This window comes from Vanellus vanellus (assembly GCF_965231255.1).
Source record: "Vanellus vanellus genome assembly, chromosome: 1".
Lineage (NCBI taxonomy): Eukaryota > Metazoa > Chordata > Aves > Charadriiformes > Charadriidae > Vanellus > Vanellus vanellus.
The window spans coordinates 46,192,992-46,213,934 of record NC_138905.1 but is presented as its reverse complement, the minus strand read 5'-3'; the positions used below and the strand labels follow the sequence as shown (position 1 = coordinate 46,213,934).

Sequence of the window (20,943 nt, the reverse complement as noted above, 5' to 3'; positions counted from 1 at the left end):
AGAGTGGCTTCTTTTCCTCCCACTCTGAAACTATTATGGTAAATTTGAGAGTTAATAATAAGAAAAAAAGATATGTATGACTACTTCTGTTTTTATTTTCATTCTTGAGAGATTGCCCTTGTACAGTTGTCAGACAGTTCATGCTGTCAGTGAAAACAGATACAACTTTCCCACTCTTCATTATTACAATATTTTTTAAAAGTCATGAACGATATGCATACTATGCTTAGCTTGGAAGTTAAACTTTATCACTTCAACGTAAAAGGGAAATTATCACTTAAAGAAAGTTGAACAGCAGTACCTATTAGATTTTAACTTAAACTAATCAAACTTAGAAGAAATTTGCTATAATAAACTGTTCTGATGAACTTCTCCTGCAAAAATACTTTGGTCTTAACCTGTAAAGCTTGTCAGCAATACCTGAAATACGTAACGTTTATAGTTATCTAACTTCTAGCATGAGCTAGAAGCCCTTAGTTGCTTCTGAAGCTCTCTGAGAAACCTTACACATAAAATCATATTGATATATGGTTATACACAAATAAATATATTTCTGAGTTTCTGAGAAACATTTTGAGAGTACAATGAAACACAGAAAAGAGAAGAGAAAGTGTACCAACTTGGAGGCAACTGAGGGAGTTCTTTCAATATCTATGTATCCACTCAGAAAAAAAAAAAAAAAAAAGCCTTGCTTCTGAAAGCATAAGGAATCACAAAGTCTAAATTGTTATCTCACAAAGTATGAATTAAAAAAATACATAGATTCTGGAGAGGTTTTTTCTAAGAGATGCATCATTTCATATGAATAAGTAATTTTGTTTTTTTGGATTATATTTTGTTAGGTTGTTTGAAGATTTAGCTGGTGTTACTTTTGATTCTTAGGTCTAAAAACTCCTTTGGTTTAAGCCTGTATTTTTTTTTAAGTGTTTTTTTTCTTTGTTTTGTTTTGTTTTTTTTTTGACTGAAATTGCTAATTTGTATCCTCAAATTTGGTGCTATAGACTTCTGTGACAGGAACGTGTTCTAGATTTGATTTATTGCATAGACAAAGTATTAGGTATTTAAAATAAATTCTATCTCATTTATATTCATAAGTGTTTTTTTCCCCAAATGTGAAGGTAATTGAAAAGAAATATAACACTGCGTAAAAAATGGTAAAAAGAAAATATTTTATTTCTTTAGTTCCTGATGCAAAAAAATTGGAAATGAGCTTTTATTTTTAAAAAGGGTCTGTCACATACTCCTACACATTTCTGCTTCAAGGAATAAGCATTTCTTTGCCAATATACAACAAACTCAGAGGTAAATACCTCTGAGATAAAACCATCTTGAAGTTTGTTCAACAACAATGTTTGTTTGAAGTTCACAACAGAGGAAAAGGCATAAATGTGTTATTTAAAATGAATCACAGAATAGCCTTTCATTCTCTTTTACCAGTGAAAATAGATGGAATTAGGAGAGCTTTCCAAACTTAACACATTTAAAGGTAGATAAATAAATCTAAACCTAGAAATCTTTTCCAAGTATGTTAGCCAAGTAAGAGTTGTTGCTCGAACACTTCACTGAGGCAACTTGAAAGCACAGTGATTTGTTTGACAAATGAACAGCTTTATCTGACTATCCAGTAATTAACCATTAAAAGAACATATATAATATAGGCCAAGAGATCAAATGCTCTAGCAAGAAGTTTCTGCTCGACACAATCGGTTCAGCACTGTAGTACATTCATCAACTTCAGTAATGGCTATCATTAAGAAGGTACTTACATTAGGTCTTAATCCTGCTGCCATTTCATAATACTTCTCGGCTTCTTCATTGAGACTGGCTTGTCTATCAGGACAGAAAAAAAAAAGTATAGTTACGCGTCGTTTTCCTTGGGTTAACTGTACCTAAAGGAGCATAGCTAAAAACAAAATACTGCAACTATTCCCCACTGTTTCAGGATATTACTCTAACAAATGCACACAACATGTCAATCTAAAAAAAATTCTTTATGGTTCAGAATATCCATTATCACAAATCCTCTTTGCCTACCTTATTTTCCTCTTAGTCCTGAAATGATATTAGTACACACTGAAGAGAAATGCAGAAGGCCAAACACTCAGATGAGGCAATACCAGAGATGTACCAGAGCAAAATTGATTGATTTTTACAATTAGCTTGATTGATTTTTACAATTAGCCATACTTTAAAAATTATGAAGCTGTAGATTATACAATAATGTAGTTCTTTTCTTTGTGCCTCCCCAAGAATACTATCTTTCCAGGAAAAAAAAAAAAATAAAAAATCAGAGAATCCAATGATTTCTCAAAAATAGGTTTCCATGGTTCAGGGAATTCATTCAGAAATAAGAGTCTGATTTCAAAATTTACTCACATCAGTCTGAGAGGGGATTTAAACTTATCCCAGGGGAATAAGATGAGTTTCTGGGTACCTGAAGCACGATCAGCTTACCTCTTTTTCTTTACCTTACTAATATAGGTGGCACCTACGTTCTCCTAGTAGTTTAATTTTTATTTCTTCTCCTGAGTTTTCAGTTTAGTGCCTTCAAATGAAAATGCAGTAAGTTGCCAAAGAAATCCAAACATATTTTTGTCTCAACAGGCCCTTTATAAGTCATCTCTCAAACTCCTCTCTTCTCCTATTGTCTCTACCTTCTTAATTTCCCTCCAACTATTCATTTTGGCTACTGGCCCAATGAATATCAGTTGATCACATACATGTCATTAGAAAGATGGTAAATATGTAAGAACAACCAAGCAGGACTATCAGGCAGGTAACATATCTTCCGCTAAAGTTATTTGCTTTTTTTCTGTGAAGTGTTAGCTCCCTTCATAGAAGGGTTAGAACAGATCATCTTCAGCATATTTGTGTTTGTTATGTGATTACAGGTGCGTTTCTGTGATATAAAATGGAAAAATTAGAAAATAAGGATAATGCCTTAGTGGGGTTGGTTGGTTTCACAGAATCACAGAATTTTCAGAGTTGGAAGGGACCTCTAGAGATCATCTAGTCCAACTCCCCAAGTTGGACAAAGCGTTTCCTTTTTCTTTTCCTTCCAAGAACAGTTACTAGTTCAAAGAGTACCAATCAACTGAGCACTTGTATCTGGAGATTTTGCCTTGTTCATTACATGAGCTTTTACATGCTTTGTTATTCAGTGATCTAATTGTGTTCCCATCTACCCAAATTTTGAATATTAGCCCCATAATACATGATAGGCAATTAATCCAAATCAACACATTTTGACTGTTCAGTATTGGTCTTGGGAGGAGAAAGGGAGGAAGGATAATCCCTTTGAAGTTTCTCACATAATTCACGTGCAAGCTGAAACCACTTCCTGACTAACAATTTGCCAAGTAGAAGCTGGTTTATACCTGTTAACTGTTTCAAATTACTTTGCACATGTATCATTGACTCAGTGGTTGCAGTGGTTAGAAATGATTGAATGTCTAAAAATATTCATTTAACCTGCTTCTGAATAACTCCTGTTGGGCATTAGTAGCACTTGAAACAACTGAAAAAAAAAAATTAATATCATCATTCCAAATTTCAGGATTTACTACAAAGCCCATAAAATGAAACATGTCACAGAGCTTTTTTTTTCTTTCCTGTTGGCACAAAACTGTCAGGAAACAAAGCATTTATGAATGTGGTGAAATTCTGTATGATAAACAAGGTGCCTTACCCAGGAGGCAGATACAGACGGTACACTTCACCTCCAAAAAGTGTTGTTGGCATATGAATGTGGAACAAATTAAAAACCTGTCCCCTTTTAGCCTAGTGGAAATACATGGCTTGCTTGCCCCCCACATGTACCTCTTGAAACATAGATCATTAATTCCTAAGTTGAAATCAGTTTGAATTTATGGTTCTCCATTAAAAACGGTTTATAGAAATGAATGCACACCACACTAATCTGGTCAGGAAAATGCCAGTTCCCTTTTTGGGGCATTCAGCAACAGTTCCTTTAGTTAAGATACAGCAGAATTCTGGTTCCCATTTGCACTGGAAATCTAAACTAGAAATTCATTACGTTAAGCCCTGGAATGGCTTTCCCTTGAGAAAAATTAGAGGCACGGTGGTAGGAAATTGCCGTAACCCTATGCCACTGAGCAGTAAAGGGCTCTGGATCAATGTCAAATAATGAAAGGATACTACTAAAAGAAACATAATTCACATTAGAGCAAAACATTAGATAAAATGTTGATAATAAAACAGAAAGGATGGAAAGGAAGCAAAGAGAAGTTCGGAAGACAGAGTCCTTTTCATAATTACGAGCTATATTTCAACGTCTATCCTAAATCTTTTCATGAAGACTGACCTTGAAAACACATCTGATTTCCCCCATTAACACGTAGCATTCAATCTTATTTTAAGGGACAAAAATGACTCCTCTTTTTATTCTCTCATCTCTCTTAACCTGAACCTCCAGACCTACCAGTTCCCTGTATTTTGTTCCAGCTGACTGCCAGTGACACCTCACAAATGGGCTTGACAACACATCGCTCTTAGGTTCTCCTGACACCTAGTTATATTCAGCTTGCATCCATTTTGAATCTTTATGTTGATCACTGGAAAAAATATTGCTTTAAGAGACATACAAAACTAATGCTGACTGGTTTAGATACATAAACATTCGAATGGGAAAGGTTTATTTTGAAGCTGCATATTGCTTGGCCTAAGGCTTCAGACTGTTATTTTTAAGTGAAATCATGGATATCAGCCCAGCTAAAAGGAAGTTTTCTTCAAAGAGACTCCTATTTTGAAATATTGAATGTTGATATTTGGCATTCTTAATGGATCTTTTTGTGTCACAACCAAATCATAATCAGATTCCATACGTGTAACCCTTCATCCACATTTTCTTGTTTTACAACTCTTACAAAATTTACATAGACTATATGCTTAGCCATACATACATATATATATTTAAGCACGTGGACAGTAATTAAAGAACAAATAAAAACTGTTCAGGCAATAACTTAGGGTTAATTTGTGCCTATGAAACTGTGCCAGCAACTATACTCCGTGTATTTGGAGATCCAAAATGCTCTCATAGAAATTCACTGAAAAACAATGACCATGTCATGTAGTATTGCTCTAATTTAGCCGTCTGTTTTCAAATAGCCAATAAACATGCTATCACTGCATGTAATATGAGTGTTTCCCACAACAATCCACTGACTTACAGAAGCATGAAAAAAACAATTATTCCTAAAAAATGTGCTTTTAAGCAAAGCTCTTCTTCCTCCGCTTGTTTTCATTGGGAGACAACGTGCAGCTCTTTTCCTGTTTCTAATTAGTACGGTGGTGTCACCACCCCGCCATTCCTCATTCTCAAAGTACTCATCCCCTAGATCACAGGAAACCTATCTCATGGCAGCTCACCTCAGTATACAACTACAAAGTGAAACTTAGCACTGTTCATACATGGCTCAGTTACTGGAGTTACAGCCACCGTATACGCTTCACTACATTCCATTAAAATGTATCTAGCTTTGCTGAAAGGCTTCAAACTGAGGCTATAAGCAAGAGCATAGCAAATACTACAAAAGTAAAACACATGACCAGTTACTGTTTTAAGAAGAACCAGCCAAACAGCTACATGATCCTTGAATGAAGCTGTCTGGAAAACAAATTTATTGAGAAAACAAATTTTACAGGCAAGTACTATGCAAGTTAAAAGTTACCAGACTGTTGCAAAGAAATTAGTTACATTCATCCCACATCTCACCCCTATTACAGATGACTTGATTCATCTGGCATTGCTTTATCAGGATCCTACAGAAGTCATCTAGGCAAAAAATTAATAACTATGTTTGTGTAATTAGGAACAGGGGGGTCTCTCAATAATGCAAACAGAACTCAGGGGGTTTTTTTGTGGTTTCAGCTTCGGATTTAGTCACAAAGAGAGGAAGTAAACAGTCTTGGAATACCTGACAGAAGGAGCAAAAGTCTTTCTTGTGACTGCTAAACTGAGAACAGGCTATCTATAAATACAGCTACTGCATTTGGACACAGTTAACAATTCTGCTGCAAATTTAAGGAAAAAAAAAATCTAACCCACAGCATTCCTTTTCAGAATTTCCAAAACTTGTAAATTTTGATTTAGGTTGCATTTTAATGTAAACATTTTTCTCAGACATTAAAGGGATTTAAAATAAGGAAAATACTTTAGCACTAGAGTAGAAAAATAAATTAGACTTGGAAGGAATGTTGTGATTGTTTTCCATCCAAAGCAGCTGTAACCCAAATTTGAAAGAATTTGCCTGCAATTCTGAAGAAAAGCCTACATATTTCTCAGTCTCGTGACACTCCTTGGGCTAATGGTGGAAACAGGAGTATGACAGGAGGGAAAGGTCATTCCTTTCTAATTCAACAGTGCCTCACTGGGTAGAATATTTGGTCTGGAAAAAAAATATTAGAATTTACATAAAAATCTAAGTTGCTGTTATTACCTCCCAGTCATTTTGGACATTTTGAATCATCCACATTAATATCAATTTCTGTCTCTTAGTCCACAACACATCTTTAAAATTTATCCTTTTTCTTTCACAATAGTCAATTCACTTCCACGCCCTGTGAACTTCTATAATGTATTTTCTTCCTCACAGCTGTGCAGTCCATTCAAAATTCTTACCAGTCAGTTTTTATAGCTCTCTACGGTACCTAAAGAGCAGTTGGTCACCTACATGAAGCTATTATATTTAATAATTTCAGTCTTTCGTTTATGACTAGTCTTTAGTTTCTAGCTGTGTCACTCTATGCTGTTCGGTGTACTCCATTCTTTCCTTCCGCCTTTGTATCTGCTTTCCTCTTGGAATCACCTCAGCTCTCCATCACTCTAAATATCCTGGAAATCAGCTGCTTCTGAAGTCCCACAGACTCATGATGGATTTGTAGCTGGTCTGTCCTGATGTATGAATATACATTCCCCTCATCCAACAGCTATTACGTAAGCAATATACTGAATAAATTGCTAACTAAAGCACTGAACAAAGGCAGACAATGGAATCATAACCTTTTAGCAAAAATCAGTCAGATCGTAGCACATGCGGTTTTAAGCAAAAACTTGGCAGCACTGAATTTAACTTTGCCACCCTGACTCTTGCTAAATCCTCCAGACCACTTTAGACTCCCAGAGCATATTAGGAAGACATTACGATCTTCCACAAAGAAAGCTGAGTATTTAAGTGAAAAATTAGACCAACTGGGTATCCCAAAGGAGTGTAGTTGGATTTTAGCTAAACTAAACAACCAGGCCTTTATTTTTTTTTTGTTTTAAGGGTTTTAGTTTGGTGTGTTGGTTGTTTTTTTGTTGTTTTTTTTTCTTTTTTTAAAGTCTTGGGTTTTTGCTTACAGCTAAAATAGAGAATGCAGCCTAGAATCACTGAGCTCAATTCTGGTCAAAACCTCCCCAAAGTGTCCACTCCCAACCAGATCAAATAGGGTAACCATGGCTGATGTACAGTAAAGCAGCACAGCTCTTACTCTGAGACCGAAAAGTACTCATATCTGATGTAAAGACATGTGCCTTCAAGACCTGAGATGCTTCACTCAGTGCTCATAGAGGAAGTAAGAAATTTATTAAACCTATTTCCCAAATAGTACTGATCTACATCACCACATTTTAAAATACCCACACAATAATCACACCATTAAGCCATCTTCCACTACACACTCACTGAAACCAGGAGTCTGACACGTACTCTTCCGGATTCAGCTTTCATGTCTAACTTGCTGTGTTTCAGTCTGTGAATATGTTTCATTAATCTAAATGTTTCAATTACTGGATTCTATCTCGAGAGATATCATTCAGAAAATAATGAGGAGGAAGGGAAGGATCCTTAAAATAGCTCACACACCCGTGGCAGGTCAAACTGTTTACCAGTGAACCATTTGTCTTGATTTCCTTTCTAATCTACAAGCAGTGACAGTTATTTCTCAAAGGGCGTTTCGGGGCTTATTTCAAAATCCTGGTATAGAACCCTTCATTTTGAAACACAGGTCACTTGGCTGAAGCTGATTCTACCTTCTCTTTAATACCATTTTCTTTTCCTCTCATTTTGTGTTCTAAACGTTAAAAGTACAAACAGCCACATGAGATATGTCCATTAGAGAAATTACCTCAAAAACTGTTTTCCGATAATGAAGTATATTTTTTATTTCCTTTTTCATGCATTTTCTAAGCATAGATATAATCTAAATAAAATCAAGTATCCTCATAGCTGTTAAGTGGACAACAGACAATAATTAGATAGCTATCCTAGAAATAAGCATGGAGGATACCTATTATAGTAATATGAGTTTAATGATAATGTTCAGGCAGAAGCTTAATGTTACTGAATATCTAGGTCTGACAGCTTTAAAAGTAAAAAAAAAAAAGAAGTCTAAAATTTTATTCTATTCAGATAGGAGAACAGAATTAAATATAAGACTGCATTTTAAATCACAGATTCTGATAATATCATTAAGTGCTCCTATGAATCTCAAAGTATCATTAGCCTGGGAATATTTAGATTTCTAATTATTGTAGTGTTCCCTACTGATATTAACATAAAATGTGATCTTTTCAATATTCGCTAGTTACTTCCAGTTCAGAAATACGGCCTATTATTTGCATCCTAAATTTAAAAAAAGTCAGGTGAAAGGAAACCCTGCAGAAGGTTCTTCACAAAAGAAACGCTTTTTCTTGTAAGCAAACAAAAAGGATTACCTGCCTGTGAAAAACAGAAGTTTTAAAGGTAAGAAATTATGACATAATGCATAGAAAATTAGAAAGTGCTAAATCCTGCAACAGTTTCACTCCAATTCGTTTTATCTAATTAGCAATATTGAATTGTTCAAAAGAGTTGCTGGGCTTTAAATAGAACCCTGCGTAAGCAAAGGCCGTAAAGAAGTTTTTCCTCTAAAAGAAGGCAGGAAAATCAAGTAAGGCAGATGTAAAAGCACTAACCTGAGCATATGGGCTGCATTGAAAACAACATCAAATTCTGTATTATCAAGTTCAGCTGCTTTTTTTGCCATCTCAGCTGCTTCTATCAGGCGAGATTCTTCTAGGAGGAACTGACCTGCAATGGAGTGCATGAACGTGAGCCCACAGAAAACAACTGATGGATAATACTTCAGACAATATAGTTAGGAAAAGGAATTACACCAAAGAAAAAATTCAGGTGGCTCAGTTTCCATTTGTTGATCTGCTCTGTATTTCAATGTCTTTAAAATGTAACAATTATAGAAAAAAAATGCAATAAATATGACAGGTAATAACTAACTGCAATATTTGCAGAACATGTTTATGAATCGTGAGAATGATACAGTAAAACTCAGCCATAATGAAACAATACTCCCAATCCCCGCGAAGCCTGCCATTTAAGAACTTGCCTTTCTGCCTATACACTGATCCTCATGTCCTCGGAACAAAATGAAATGAAATAAAATAAAATAGCACCTACAAATGAAATATATTCCCATTTTAAAAGCACGTCTCAAAATCATGTAAAATATATATATAGTTATATAAATGCAAACAAATTTCTTCAGCTTTAGAATTATAAATGATACTTTGCTTTAAAATGATTATATATGCATATACACCTTGAAGAACTGGTATTTTATCATGTATTTCAGTAACACTAAGAGAATCACAACAGGCAGCTTGTAACAATTTTCCTACATGATTCTTACATTTCACTTAAAAATATAGAAGATGGCTAAAATCATATGACTGAACTTATGACATTATCACAATCACTAAACCAAGTTAAAACTGAAAAGAATGAATAATTTAGCATTAACCAAACTAAATAAAGTACAGTAGTTTCAAAACAAAACACATAACAACTAGTAGAACTCTATAAAAATCAGTTTTCCTTTGAAGAAAAAGGAAAAAAAAACACTTTGGAAGGTACTCAAACCACCTTATTTCTGCTCCTTTTAATGATTTTTTCACACCTAATTTGTAAAATGTGTTATTTTTGGATCAAGGATTTTTCAAAGGGTTTCAGCCATCTAGACTCTGTGTCTACGTAACTTTATATTTGGAAAAGCTATCTTTAAGTATGGTGATTATGCATTCCAGCATCCCATCCTTCCTTTTTTATTTTTGTAAAGGAAGATCACTCAACCAATAGTCCACCAAGCCATCACTGGCCACAAACCTCTTCAGGAACACATTATTTCCTCTCAGGGCAAGGGATTTTCTTTTTTTCTTGCCTCCCTTGCTCATACATTCCCTGTTATCTAAGTGCTTGCTATACGCATGTGCAGAAAACTGACTTAACCAGAGCTAGCACGGTCTGTAGGGGCAGAGTGAATCCAGTGATGCTTTGGTACAAAGAACACATTTGCAGAAAGAATTATCTCAATACAAAAAGTGGTGAAAGACAGCTTTTCTAGCTTTTTCCTTACTCTCTGCATACATCTCAACTTTGCAAGAGATGGAAGATTATTTATTCAGACGGTCACCTATATCTTAGTTATTCACATCTGCAAAAAGTCTTGGAAGAACGTTCAGGTGCCTTTCTGCATTCATAGCATAAGGTCATTGTGCTTTAGTTACATCCACTCTCTAATGTGTGCCATCCTTTCATGCATTATGATGCTTTGTGTTCATTCTTTCCAGAAACTGCTGATTTCCATAAAGGCTTTGTCACACAAATAAATAAATAAAAAGAGAGAAAATCACAAAAAGAAAGCATATGAGAACAGTTTGGATCATAAGAAATTAATTTGTCTTCAGAATTAGAAACCACTGCTTGAGCCATTAATGGAAGTCTCTTGTGAAGGGGAAAAAAAAATGTTGACAAAGGCTGTAAGTTTGCTTTTCTTTCTTTTTTTTTTTTTTTTAGGCACCACATCCGGGTATGCCTTATATATGGCATATATGAATCTGAAAATTCTCAGACAAGTAAATCTACCAACTACAATATACAGTTCACATCTCTTGATTTGGCCTGAATTCCTATTTTCTTTAAAGACAAATCTTTGAAACAAACTTCACCAACTAGTATTCCAATTCTCTTCCAACAAATGAACTAAAACAGTATCCCTAAACTTTAGGTCCATGCTAAAGCAAACCACCCTTAACAAAAAAACCTTAATGTTAACAGTTTAATGAAAGCACTGGATTAGCAGAATGAGACACTAGTCATACTATTGATACATCCAGACAGGGGGAAGAAAGAGGACATAAACTTTTAGATTTTAAGACATGGTGAATGTTCAAGATAATTCTCAAAATATTATATAACTCAGGAAAAATATTTTGCAGCTTAGAACTCAAAAATAATGCCAACTGGTCATTAAGCTAATTAGTTGCATAAGGAGAAAAAAACCTCTCGTTCTTGTCTTCAATAAAAATTACTCAAGGGTTCTTAGAGACAGATCTTTAGAAACATACTTCTAGTTTTTGGTATTAAATATTTAACACTGAAGCTCAACAGAGATGTTACGTTATGGATATTTATAACTACCCCTAACGTAATAAAATGTAACTGATACATTCTACTTGATGTGACATAATCAACAGATTTCTTGACTTTAGATGCATTATATTAAACAGTAAAATAATTGCACTTTGTCCATGTAATTCCTAAAAATATAACATTATTGGAAACCATTTCAAATCAATACTAATGGTTTACAGGTGCTCTTAAGCAACACACTAGGTTAATTCTTAGCTCTTTAAGAGGTCTATAAGATTAACATATACTGAAGATATTATGAAATTTGTACATGCTTTAGTTAGTCTAACTTAGAACAAGATGACATTACATATATTTACTGAAAAGCAAGTGTACTGCTAGATGCTTTAGTTATAAGCTTGTTTTTATTAATTACTTTTCTAGGACTTTGGCTGCACACATTCCATTAGTCTACATGGACACATCAAAAATCTCAGCAACAACACTAAACTAATGTTTTAAATTGTTAAAACCAGAATTTGCTCTCCATTTACTACTAGGTCTCCAACCAGTGTCTCTATAATAGGATTATTATTTTATATAATATATTAAAGGATTATCTTTATTAACGATTACAAAAGTTAACTAAAAAACATTTACAAGTACTGCATGACACCGGCCAAGTACAAGTAAAAGTTTCAGTTCTCCAGAAAATAAAATTCCAGGACTGTACATTACCAGAAACAAGTCTCTCCCCTTTACTAGAGGTGGCAATAACAGCGGCAACAACTCATGCTGAGTGGATAGGTAGTAGATGGTATATAGCATCCTCCTGAAACCACTGTAGCATCCTTAACACCCAAACCCTTACAGGATACTGGCTGCAAACAAGAGAGGGGAACAACCTGTAACTGCCTCACTTGTTGCCTGAGTTGAGGTGATTCAGAGGCTGCTGACTAAGTATTTCCTTAATTGGATGGGCTATAAATATAATCGAATACTACCTTCTTAATCTAGTGGAAAAGTCAATACTTGAGTGTACAGGTGTGTGATGGTTGTTCCCTGCCAGCATCCAAGCACTCACGCAGCCACTTACTTCCCCCACCTCCCCTAGCCGGGTAAGGGAAGAAAACGGGAGGAAAAAAAGCAAGAAAACTCGTGGGTCAAGATAAAGACAGTTCAACAGATGAAGGAAAGAAGAAAAAAAAAAAAAGTAACAAAATCAGTGAAGTGAAGAAAATTGCTCACCACGTGTAGACCAATGCCCAGCAGGTCACCAAACAAAGGTCACCTCAGAAGCCAAAACCCCTCTTCTTCATCTACCCCAGCTTTTATTGCTGAACATGATGTTACAGGATATGGTATATCGCTTTGGCCAGCTCGAGTCATCTGTCGAAACTGTGTCCCCTCCCAATCACCTGCCCATCTCCAGCCCGCTCACTGAGGGGGCAGAGTGGGAAAAAGAGAAAGCCTTGACACTGTTCAAGAACTGTTCAGCAACAGCCGAAACATTGTTGTGTTATCAAGGCTGTGTCAACCACAAATCCAAAACACAGCATCATCCAGGCTGTTAACTGAAAGTTAACTCCAGACCCAGTACGAGGTGGAAACTTTCAGTTGAGAATTAATTTGACAAGTTTCCCTGAAAGGCAGAGTAATTTTATTCACACATCTAAATTTAATTTAAAGGACCTAAGTAGAGATATCCCATTTTGAAAACATTAGCCGCTGTTCCTTTTAATATGATATACTAAATTCATACAAGAACAAACTGGATTGGCAGTTTACTGCTGCACTTTCTTCATTAAAAAGCAGACTTCTGAACTTTTCCTGTCATAGCCATAAAGATGTGCTTTCCCCAGAGAAGGGCATTAGTAGGGCCGAATATTGGCAAGGTGTTGGAGGTGGATCGGAAGGTCTGATCCACAAGCTCCTGGATCCAGGAACCACTTGTGTGGGTCTAAATTTACATGCAGGCTTTTCTCCTCTGACAGGTAACTGGCAAACTGCGTGATTTATGAGACACTGCCCAATATCACATACAGAGCTTTTTTATTGCAGGTGTTACAACTCCGACTCTTGCCAACTACATAAATTATGTAGCCTGATTGTTTTTTGGAATCAGAACCAGCTTTTGAGAAATCAGCTTTCTAGGAGCTCTGAATTCCAGATTTTCCTTATTCAAAGAAAGCATATTTCTCATTACGATTCTCCTAGAACAGGAGTGGGAAATCCACAGACCACGTTCAGGTGTGATCTTCAACAACATTGTTCTTTGCCTGGAACAACATTATGTTTTTAAACAGGTGTTTCCATCTGTCTTGCTAGACAGCACAAAGCCGAGTGTAAACGTGTAGCCAAGAGTTCTTAAAGCCCTTTGACAGCAAAGAACGGATTCAATATTTCATTATCCTCTCAGTTATTTTTCCCTAAACTATCTAAGCATCAGAGAGAGCATAAAAGCTGACAAGTTCTGTACCTACAGCCTTGCTAAAACTTACTTTTCCTTGCAAATTGCCAACAGTGGTTCCGAGTCTATATTTGCCCAAAAATTTTTGAGGAAATATATGCAATCTACTGAAAAATAAGATAAAAGTAGGTATGTAATTTAAACAACAACAACAAAAAATTCCCAGTTCGTAGGAGTTGAAAAAAAACAACTTATTTTCATATTGTTAAAATTAACAAATATCACGGAGATGAAAGCATACAGCTCTCTATCCTGTATAATTGTCTCTCTAAAATGATTGTGAACATTTGTAAAGCATTTTGTTAAGACATGCGCCAACACTGATTTAAAAGCCATACATCTAAACTGGCAGTTCTGCTGCTTCGTTGTGATATGAAAGGTATTAATTGGTTGGGATATGCCTGTGTGTAACAATCTTTTATGTTCAGAGCACAAAGGCACTGGTGCCTTCCTCTAGAATGGGCTCAACTGTTCCCTACGGGCACTATGAGCTTTTATTTTACTAGATAAAAGTGCAGGTTGCACCAATCTTTCTTTAATTGAAATGTTCTCTCTCTTTCGCTCGCTGGTAAGCATTCAAAGGTACTTTGTACCAGAACAGAGTAGGTTTCTGAAACAGCTTATCTTTGAATGTTCTCAGAATGCTGTTGGTTCTGCACTTACTCAAACTTCAATGATTACACTCGTGTCCTGATATCTTTAGTAATCTAAGCAGAACTGAGTAAACTACCTTCCAAATAGGAAGGAAAAAACTTCTAATCCCACCATAATAGGGAATAGTTGGCATTTGCTTCTTTTAATATACATTTATCACCAAGTCTTCAGCATCTTATCCTCTTTAAAAGTTTTCTCTTTCCATGGCAGCAACTTAAACAACTATATTAACGTGAAAAGCGGGTATATCAGGACCATAGACTCAACTGTCAAATCTGCTTATAATAAACTTCATTAGAAGTACTTTCGGCACATTTACACATCAAGGATTCAAAGCTGAATATTTGTTGGCGCTTTCAAAGCGTTTCAAGTTTCAACAAAAACCAAAATAGGGATTGGGTTCTGGCTGACCCAATGCGTTGTGTCTGTCTCTGAAGCACACAGTAATGCTACAGGGCTGTGTCTTGAGAATTGAACTACATTTTCCCTGGCATAAGCAGAACCACCACTGAAGTCATCTTCAACTTCAACTCTGCTATGGCAATGCAGAGCAAAAATTCAGATGCAACCAGAGATTTCTGACTGGAAAATTTCAATAGCATTCTGTGGAAGAAATGAGAGGAGAGACCTTGTCTCTGAGTTGATTTCCAAAACTTTTCAGGTGATGAATCAATGTTGCAAGATGCCAAGTCAACAGACATGACCTAATGCAACTGTTTCCTTTAAGACTTTCAAAACAGATTCATTGGCTGTGAATGAGCAGTTCCCAGAGCAAGAGAATGTTTGCTTTAAGGTCTTGCTTTCCAGGCCTGTTAAGACAATTTCTTGCTGAATGTGTAGGATGTGACAGGGGAAGCAAAGAGAACTTGCATGAGGATCACCTAGATGGTACTAGCATTCTGGATTCTGTTCCTTATATACCATTCCCCAGCTGTTCTCTGGCTTTCTTGCTGGAAGGGGAGTTTGTCCCCTGAACTGGTTCCCATTGATTATTCCATGCAAATAAAATATGTAGGAAGACTACGCAAGCTGCTGGGCACTGCAACATCAATATATGCACTGGCTTGGAAAAATCTTTTTATCAGCAATTTTATTTGTCTGAAAAACTTACCTGTTGCAGTTGTGCTAAATACACCATTGGATGTCATCCAGAGCACAACCAGAGACAAGAGAGAAAAAATTAAATTGCAAGCCTTCGGGATTTGATGACTGAACTCGTGACCACATCTGGGTCACTGGAAGCTCTCACTAAAATATAAGATTAATGATGAAAACAAGTAACACAGAGGACCTCATGTTTTGCAAACACTAAGCAAGATTCTGGAGTCTATGTCGTTCCCCAGACACTGGGTGACGATGTATAAGGTATGGAAAACTGAAATTTGGATGGGAAAGAACCATCCAGTTGCACTCCACGCTATCACTTCAAAAATCCTCATAATGAGATGGCACTTACAGGTCAAAACATATGACCATTAAGAAAGAAGTCTCCAGGGTTGTTTGTGCCACAGGTTTTTTTGGCTCCTCCAGAAACCCTAAATTTTGGCAACATGAAAGAAACATAAAGCCACTTTTCTAGCACTGTCTCTGATCCGCAATTTCTATACCATATCTCCCGAGCAGTCTAGTATATTGTGCTGAGGAAGCACAGTCAACCATGTACTTGGGATGTCAGAATGATTAGATTTACGGATAAACTCAAGGGAAGAGCCAGAAACATGGAAATTCCACAGCGTTTAGGGTCGGTGACCTAGCTTGTTTGGAAATACTCCACTGCATTCCACTTAAGTGATTGGTTCTAAAGGGAGTTTGGAATAAATAGTTATTATAGTGGTTTGTAATAATCTTTTATTGTTGTGTGATAGCAACAGCCCAGAGAGCAACAAAAAGGACTTGACAATTTATGTACATGTGCCTTTGTACACTCGTTATTCACAGCTGCCAAGAAAACTGCAAAGACGACTTCAAATTTGTATATTCTTCTGAATAGCTCCGTTTCTGCTATATTCTTGTTCCATTTCAGTTTGGAAGTAAGAAATGCTGCCTGTGTTAATAGTAGCTGAAGATTTTCTTAAATCAGAATTATTGGAGAGAGTTCTGGGAGCAGAAAGGTCAGAAGCTTAATGAAGTCTTTCTGCATGTCAGTTACAGCTCTCTTCCTGTTTTGGGTCTAGGAATCCTGTCTTCCTGGAATTACATTCATTGATATTGCAAGAGGAGGTATAAACTATATAGTCCCAACTCAGGATCCCAATTTGATGGTACTGTATGCCCAAGACAGAGAGACCCATCCTCCAAAGACTGCATATCTTCTGTGAACGTGTCTTATTTGAGTATCATAAACTCGTTTTAGAGTTTCCCTACAAAATCATTATACATTTAATGTTAGGATTTACAAAAGATTTAACATTGAAAAAACCCCTTTCATTTGCTGAAAAATTCATGAGTGCATATTGGGAAGGCTGGCAAAGCGACTTAGTGATGGACATATTACATCTGGTTGGCTTTGACCCCATCTCATGAAGGAATTTAATTTCTCAATACATAATCACCATGTAGCATCAGTTGTTCCCAATGGAGCATATCCATGCACTCTGTTTTATTTATCATTCAGCATATAATTCATTTAGCTAACCTGTCAGTCAGAAATGGACAACTCATTCCCTGGAACTATGGATTGTGAAACCAGTTTTATCTATTTCATTGACAAAAATAAAAACTGACCTTCCTATGGACCAGGGTGACATTTCTTCCACAGGCATAAAACTGTCTTGAAGAAATGAGTAAGACTTTGTTACTAGGTCATGGTCGATATTCCTCTTTCTTATCAATACAAATTTGACATTATATTTTTCTTTTTTTTTAATTTCATTTCATTTTTCATTTATTTTTTATATATTTCATTATATATGGGAGAAAAAAAAGCTTTCCCAGGCTGCTCTGCAGGAAATGAAGAACAAAGACACAGAGCTCCAGCACTGTGAACAATGCGACTACACAGAAATATTATAGATATATCACATCTAAGAGGAAAACTGAATTTACATCTGTAACCATATGTAAATTCTCACACTCATAACACATGTAAGTGTATGACTTAAAGACTGAAAAAAATGGTGCTTGAAAATCCACTGCTATCATATTTCAATGAAGTTTATTTTGAAGCTTAAACCACAGCAGCTCCAATCCATTTTCAGGCTGGGACTTAGGAGCGGTAAAGCAGTCATATTTGGAGGCAAGACAGATACAAAGTGGTCACAGGCCCAGATGAAAATTTAGGCATCAAAAAGGGCTAAAAGTTCTGTGCTGAAACAATGATTAGCAAGACTCAGGATGAAAGTGAAAAAAATAAAACCAGCAGTTAACAAGTTAAACTTGTGTAAAAAACTCCAGATAATACAAGAAAATCTATAAACCCAACTCTTAAATTATCACAAGCTCAAAAGTGAAAGATAATGTAAAAAAAAAAGTTAGAATGTTTGGGAACATGTTAATCTGTTCTTCCTTCAAAGAGTGTCTAGCTAACATGCTTCAGTTTTACCTAATCTGACAGCATGTTTTTCATTTTGTTTTATATCTATAACTGGGAATGCACTGAAAAAGGCAGATGATCAATGTGAATTGCCTAATTATGTGAATGCATAATTAATCTAATGAGAATAATCCATTTTTATAATGAAAAAGGAATCATTAAACAATTTAGAGTTATTAGAAATAATGTATTATTCAAAGGAAACTATTTTAAAAAGAGGTCTCAATGGTGATTAATAAAACAGAGTTAATTTGAACATCCTGTTGGGTTCTAGACTTCCCCATTCCAATTAAGCTATTACAAATGTAAGGGAGGGAGGACCTCTGTACATGCGTTTATCTTGAAACCTCACTCCTTTTCTCTCTTTTTTTTCCCCACTTCATTTTCATTATGTTGGAGAGAGGCCACTATATGCACTTTAAGAGGCATGGTAGCAACACCTATTTTTAGCAAAAAAGTAAAATGAAAAATGCTTTAGTAGTGGCGTTTTGTTTTGTTTTGTTTTGTTTTGTTTTGTTTTGTTTTGTTTTGTTTTGTTTTTAAACAGCAAATCATAATGGAAATAAGACTATTTGGAGGTAAAATGTTTGCACAACTTAAATTTCACTGTAGCATTATTGGTTGTTTTGTTTGTTTGCTTGTTTGTTTAAGTGAAAGCTTCTATAAAAAGCTTTCAACAACATCAAATTCCTCAACTACACTGCATCCTACTAGCCATCTCAACGAAAAAATACTGAAGAATTTATTTTTGTTTATTTTCCAACAGACAAGAATTCAAGTATTTCACTGTTTGAATCATCTCTCTGCATTGACACATTTTATACAGAATCCTTCTTCAACTTCTCTTGACATAGGCTCGGTGCAGACAGAAATGGCAGACCTGTATTTCCTTTGTGGGTGGTCAATACTATATCCAAAATTAAATAATATCTGGGCCTTAATGTCACTGGTCTGACCTGGATGAACATTTCTATGTTTGGCACACTTGTTAACAAATTTGACTTACTGACTCTTTAGATGCCAACACGTTCTTAAAATACTTATATGAAAATTCCTTTGGAATTTGTTCATTCATGGGTATCTCTATGTGGTTTCTCAAATTGGTACTTAGATTCATCTCACCTGACCCTAAGCATTTAATTGAGGCACCTACGTTAAAAAGAGTCCCCTCTTTGGTCAGTGGTGACCATTTCAGTTATGTCATCGATCTGTTGATGACAGAAGCCGCTGACATCCTGCAGGATGCAAAATGGCACATGAGTAAAATGTTTGAGGGATATATGACAGTCAGTATCCTGAGTAGATATGGGTAAGATATTTTGAAGAAAACTTTCCCAGAGAAAACAAAGATAGAAATTAAAAAATAAATAAGCATTTATTAAGTTCAACTTGGTTTAGTCAAAACTGTTCACTTTAACTCTTCTTCAAAAAATATGTATTAAAAATATCCAATTAAACCCCTCAAACTTTATAGGGACATTCAAATCTAGCATGTGAAATAATCTCCTCCAGTGTTTCAGTTTAAAAACTTGTAGGTTGTAGAACGAATAATTTTTTCAGTGCCAGAAAGTAAATAAATAAATAAATAAATTTATGTACTGGTGCTTCTGCACTCTTTCCTCTGCCATTTTTTCTTCTTCCTGATTCATATGCATTTTCTCTCTTTCATCTGTAAGGTGTTTCTGGTACTGTACCATGTCAAGGCTCACATATTTGTAAGACAATGGTTATGCACAAAGTCCACATGTTCAGATAACTGGCATATGACAAAGGAAAAGAAGGGGGAAAGAAGGAAGAAGGAAGGGGGAAAGAAGGAAGGGGGAAAGAAGGAAGGGGGAAAGAAGGAAGGGGGAAAGAAGGAAGGGGGAAAGAAGGAAGGGAAGGGGGAAAGAAGGAAGGGAAGGGGGAAAGAAGGAAGGGAAGGGGGAAAGAAGGAAGGGGGAAAGAAGGGGGAAAGAAGCAGCAAATGTGGACAGGTGAGCAGCAGCTTTCATTTCAGCCTGAGAGGGGAATGCCACCCTCTCTGGTCACTAGAGAAAAAGCCACTTCCCATTATGTCCAATGAAGTGGCACCACATCTGCAGTGTGCAGGGATTTATATCTCTTCAGTTCCACTAGTTTTCCCTTCAGACATCTCCAAACATAATGACTGAGAAACACTGCTTTAAACCTAAATCCACTGAAGTCCAAAGCCAGCACATTACCTATACAAAACTAATTATAATGCTAGCTCCATCAGAGAAATGTGCTGTGGTGGTATTATCCCAAGAAGCAACCATGAAACTGTTCACCTCTCTTCAAATTTTCATGTGATCAAATAAGCTAACTCCTGCACCAAATCACATCTTCTAAGAATAGCTTTCTTTGGCTTAAAGCCAGCAAATTCAAGCACATTGTCATATAAATGTAAGCCTCTTAAAAGATACAGAATATTGACAATTTTTCCTGACGGTTCCAAAAAAAGTCGAAAAGGTTAGGAGTCAAACAGAACATCTGCACATCCTGGGAGCACAAATTATAAGTGTGTGCATGCATGTGCACTTGGAAGAAAATCTTCTGTCCATTTATTCCTGCTACTCCATCAACACACTGTTGTGTCCCAATGGACCACTCTTTTCATTTGGCTGTTCCGTGAGTTATGTGTTTTTTTAGGGCTAATGCCAACGGTTTTATTCTCTGTTCCAACATCTTCATGCTGAGAAAAAAAAGTAATCTCTAAGATTTACATACAAAATACAGATGTATTTCCCCATAGTTTAACACTTGGCAAACAGGATATGGACTGTACCTGTGACAAGGTGCTAAAACAAATTAACGAGATGTAGAGATAAAGCTTAAAGTGTTCACTGGGGATTCTTGTGTAACATTTGGAATGTACA

At 35.9% G+C, this 20,943-nt stretch overlaps 1 protein-coding gene across 1 annotated transcript in view; it reads right to left on the bottom strand.

The window, feature by feature from the left end:
- TMTC2 (transmembrane O-mannosyltransferase targeting cadherins 2) overlaps window positions 1-20,943 on the bottom strand; it is a 258,797-nt gene that overhangs the window by 18,364 nt on the left and 219,490 nt on the right. Inside the window, exons 10-11 of the mRNA XM_082492526.1 lie at window positions 8,960-9,074; window positions 1,767-1,830 (exon numbers count right to left, since the gene is read on the bottom strand). Of these exons, the coding sequence (XP_082348652.1) occupies window positions 1,767-1,830; window positions 8,960-9,074 (179 nt within the window). The remainder of the gene's footprint in view (window positions 1-1,766; window positions 1,831-8,959; window positions 9,075-20,943) is intronic.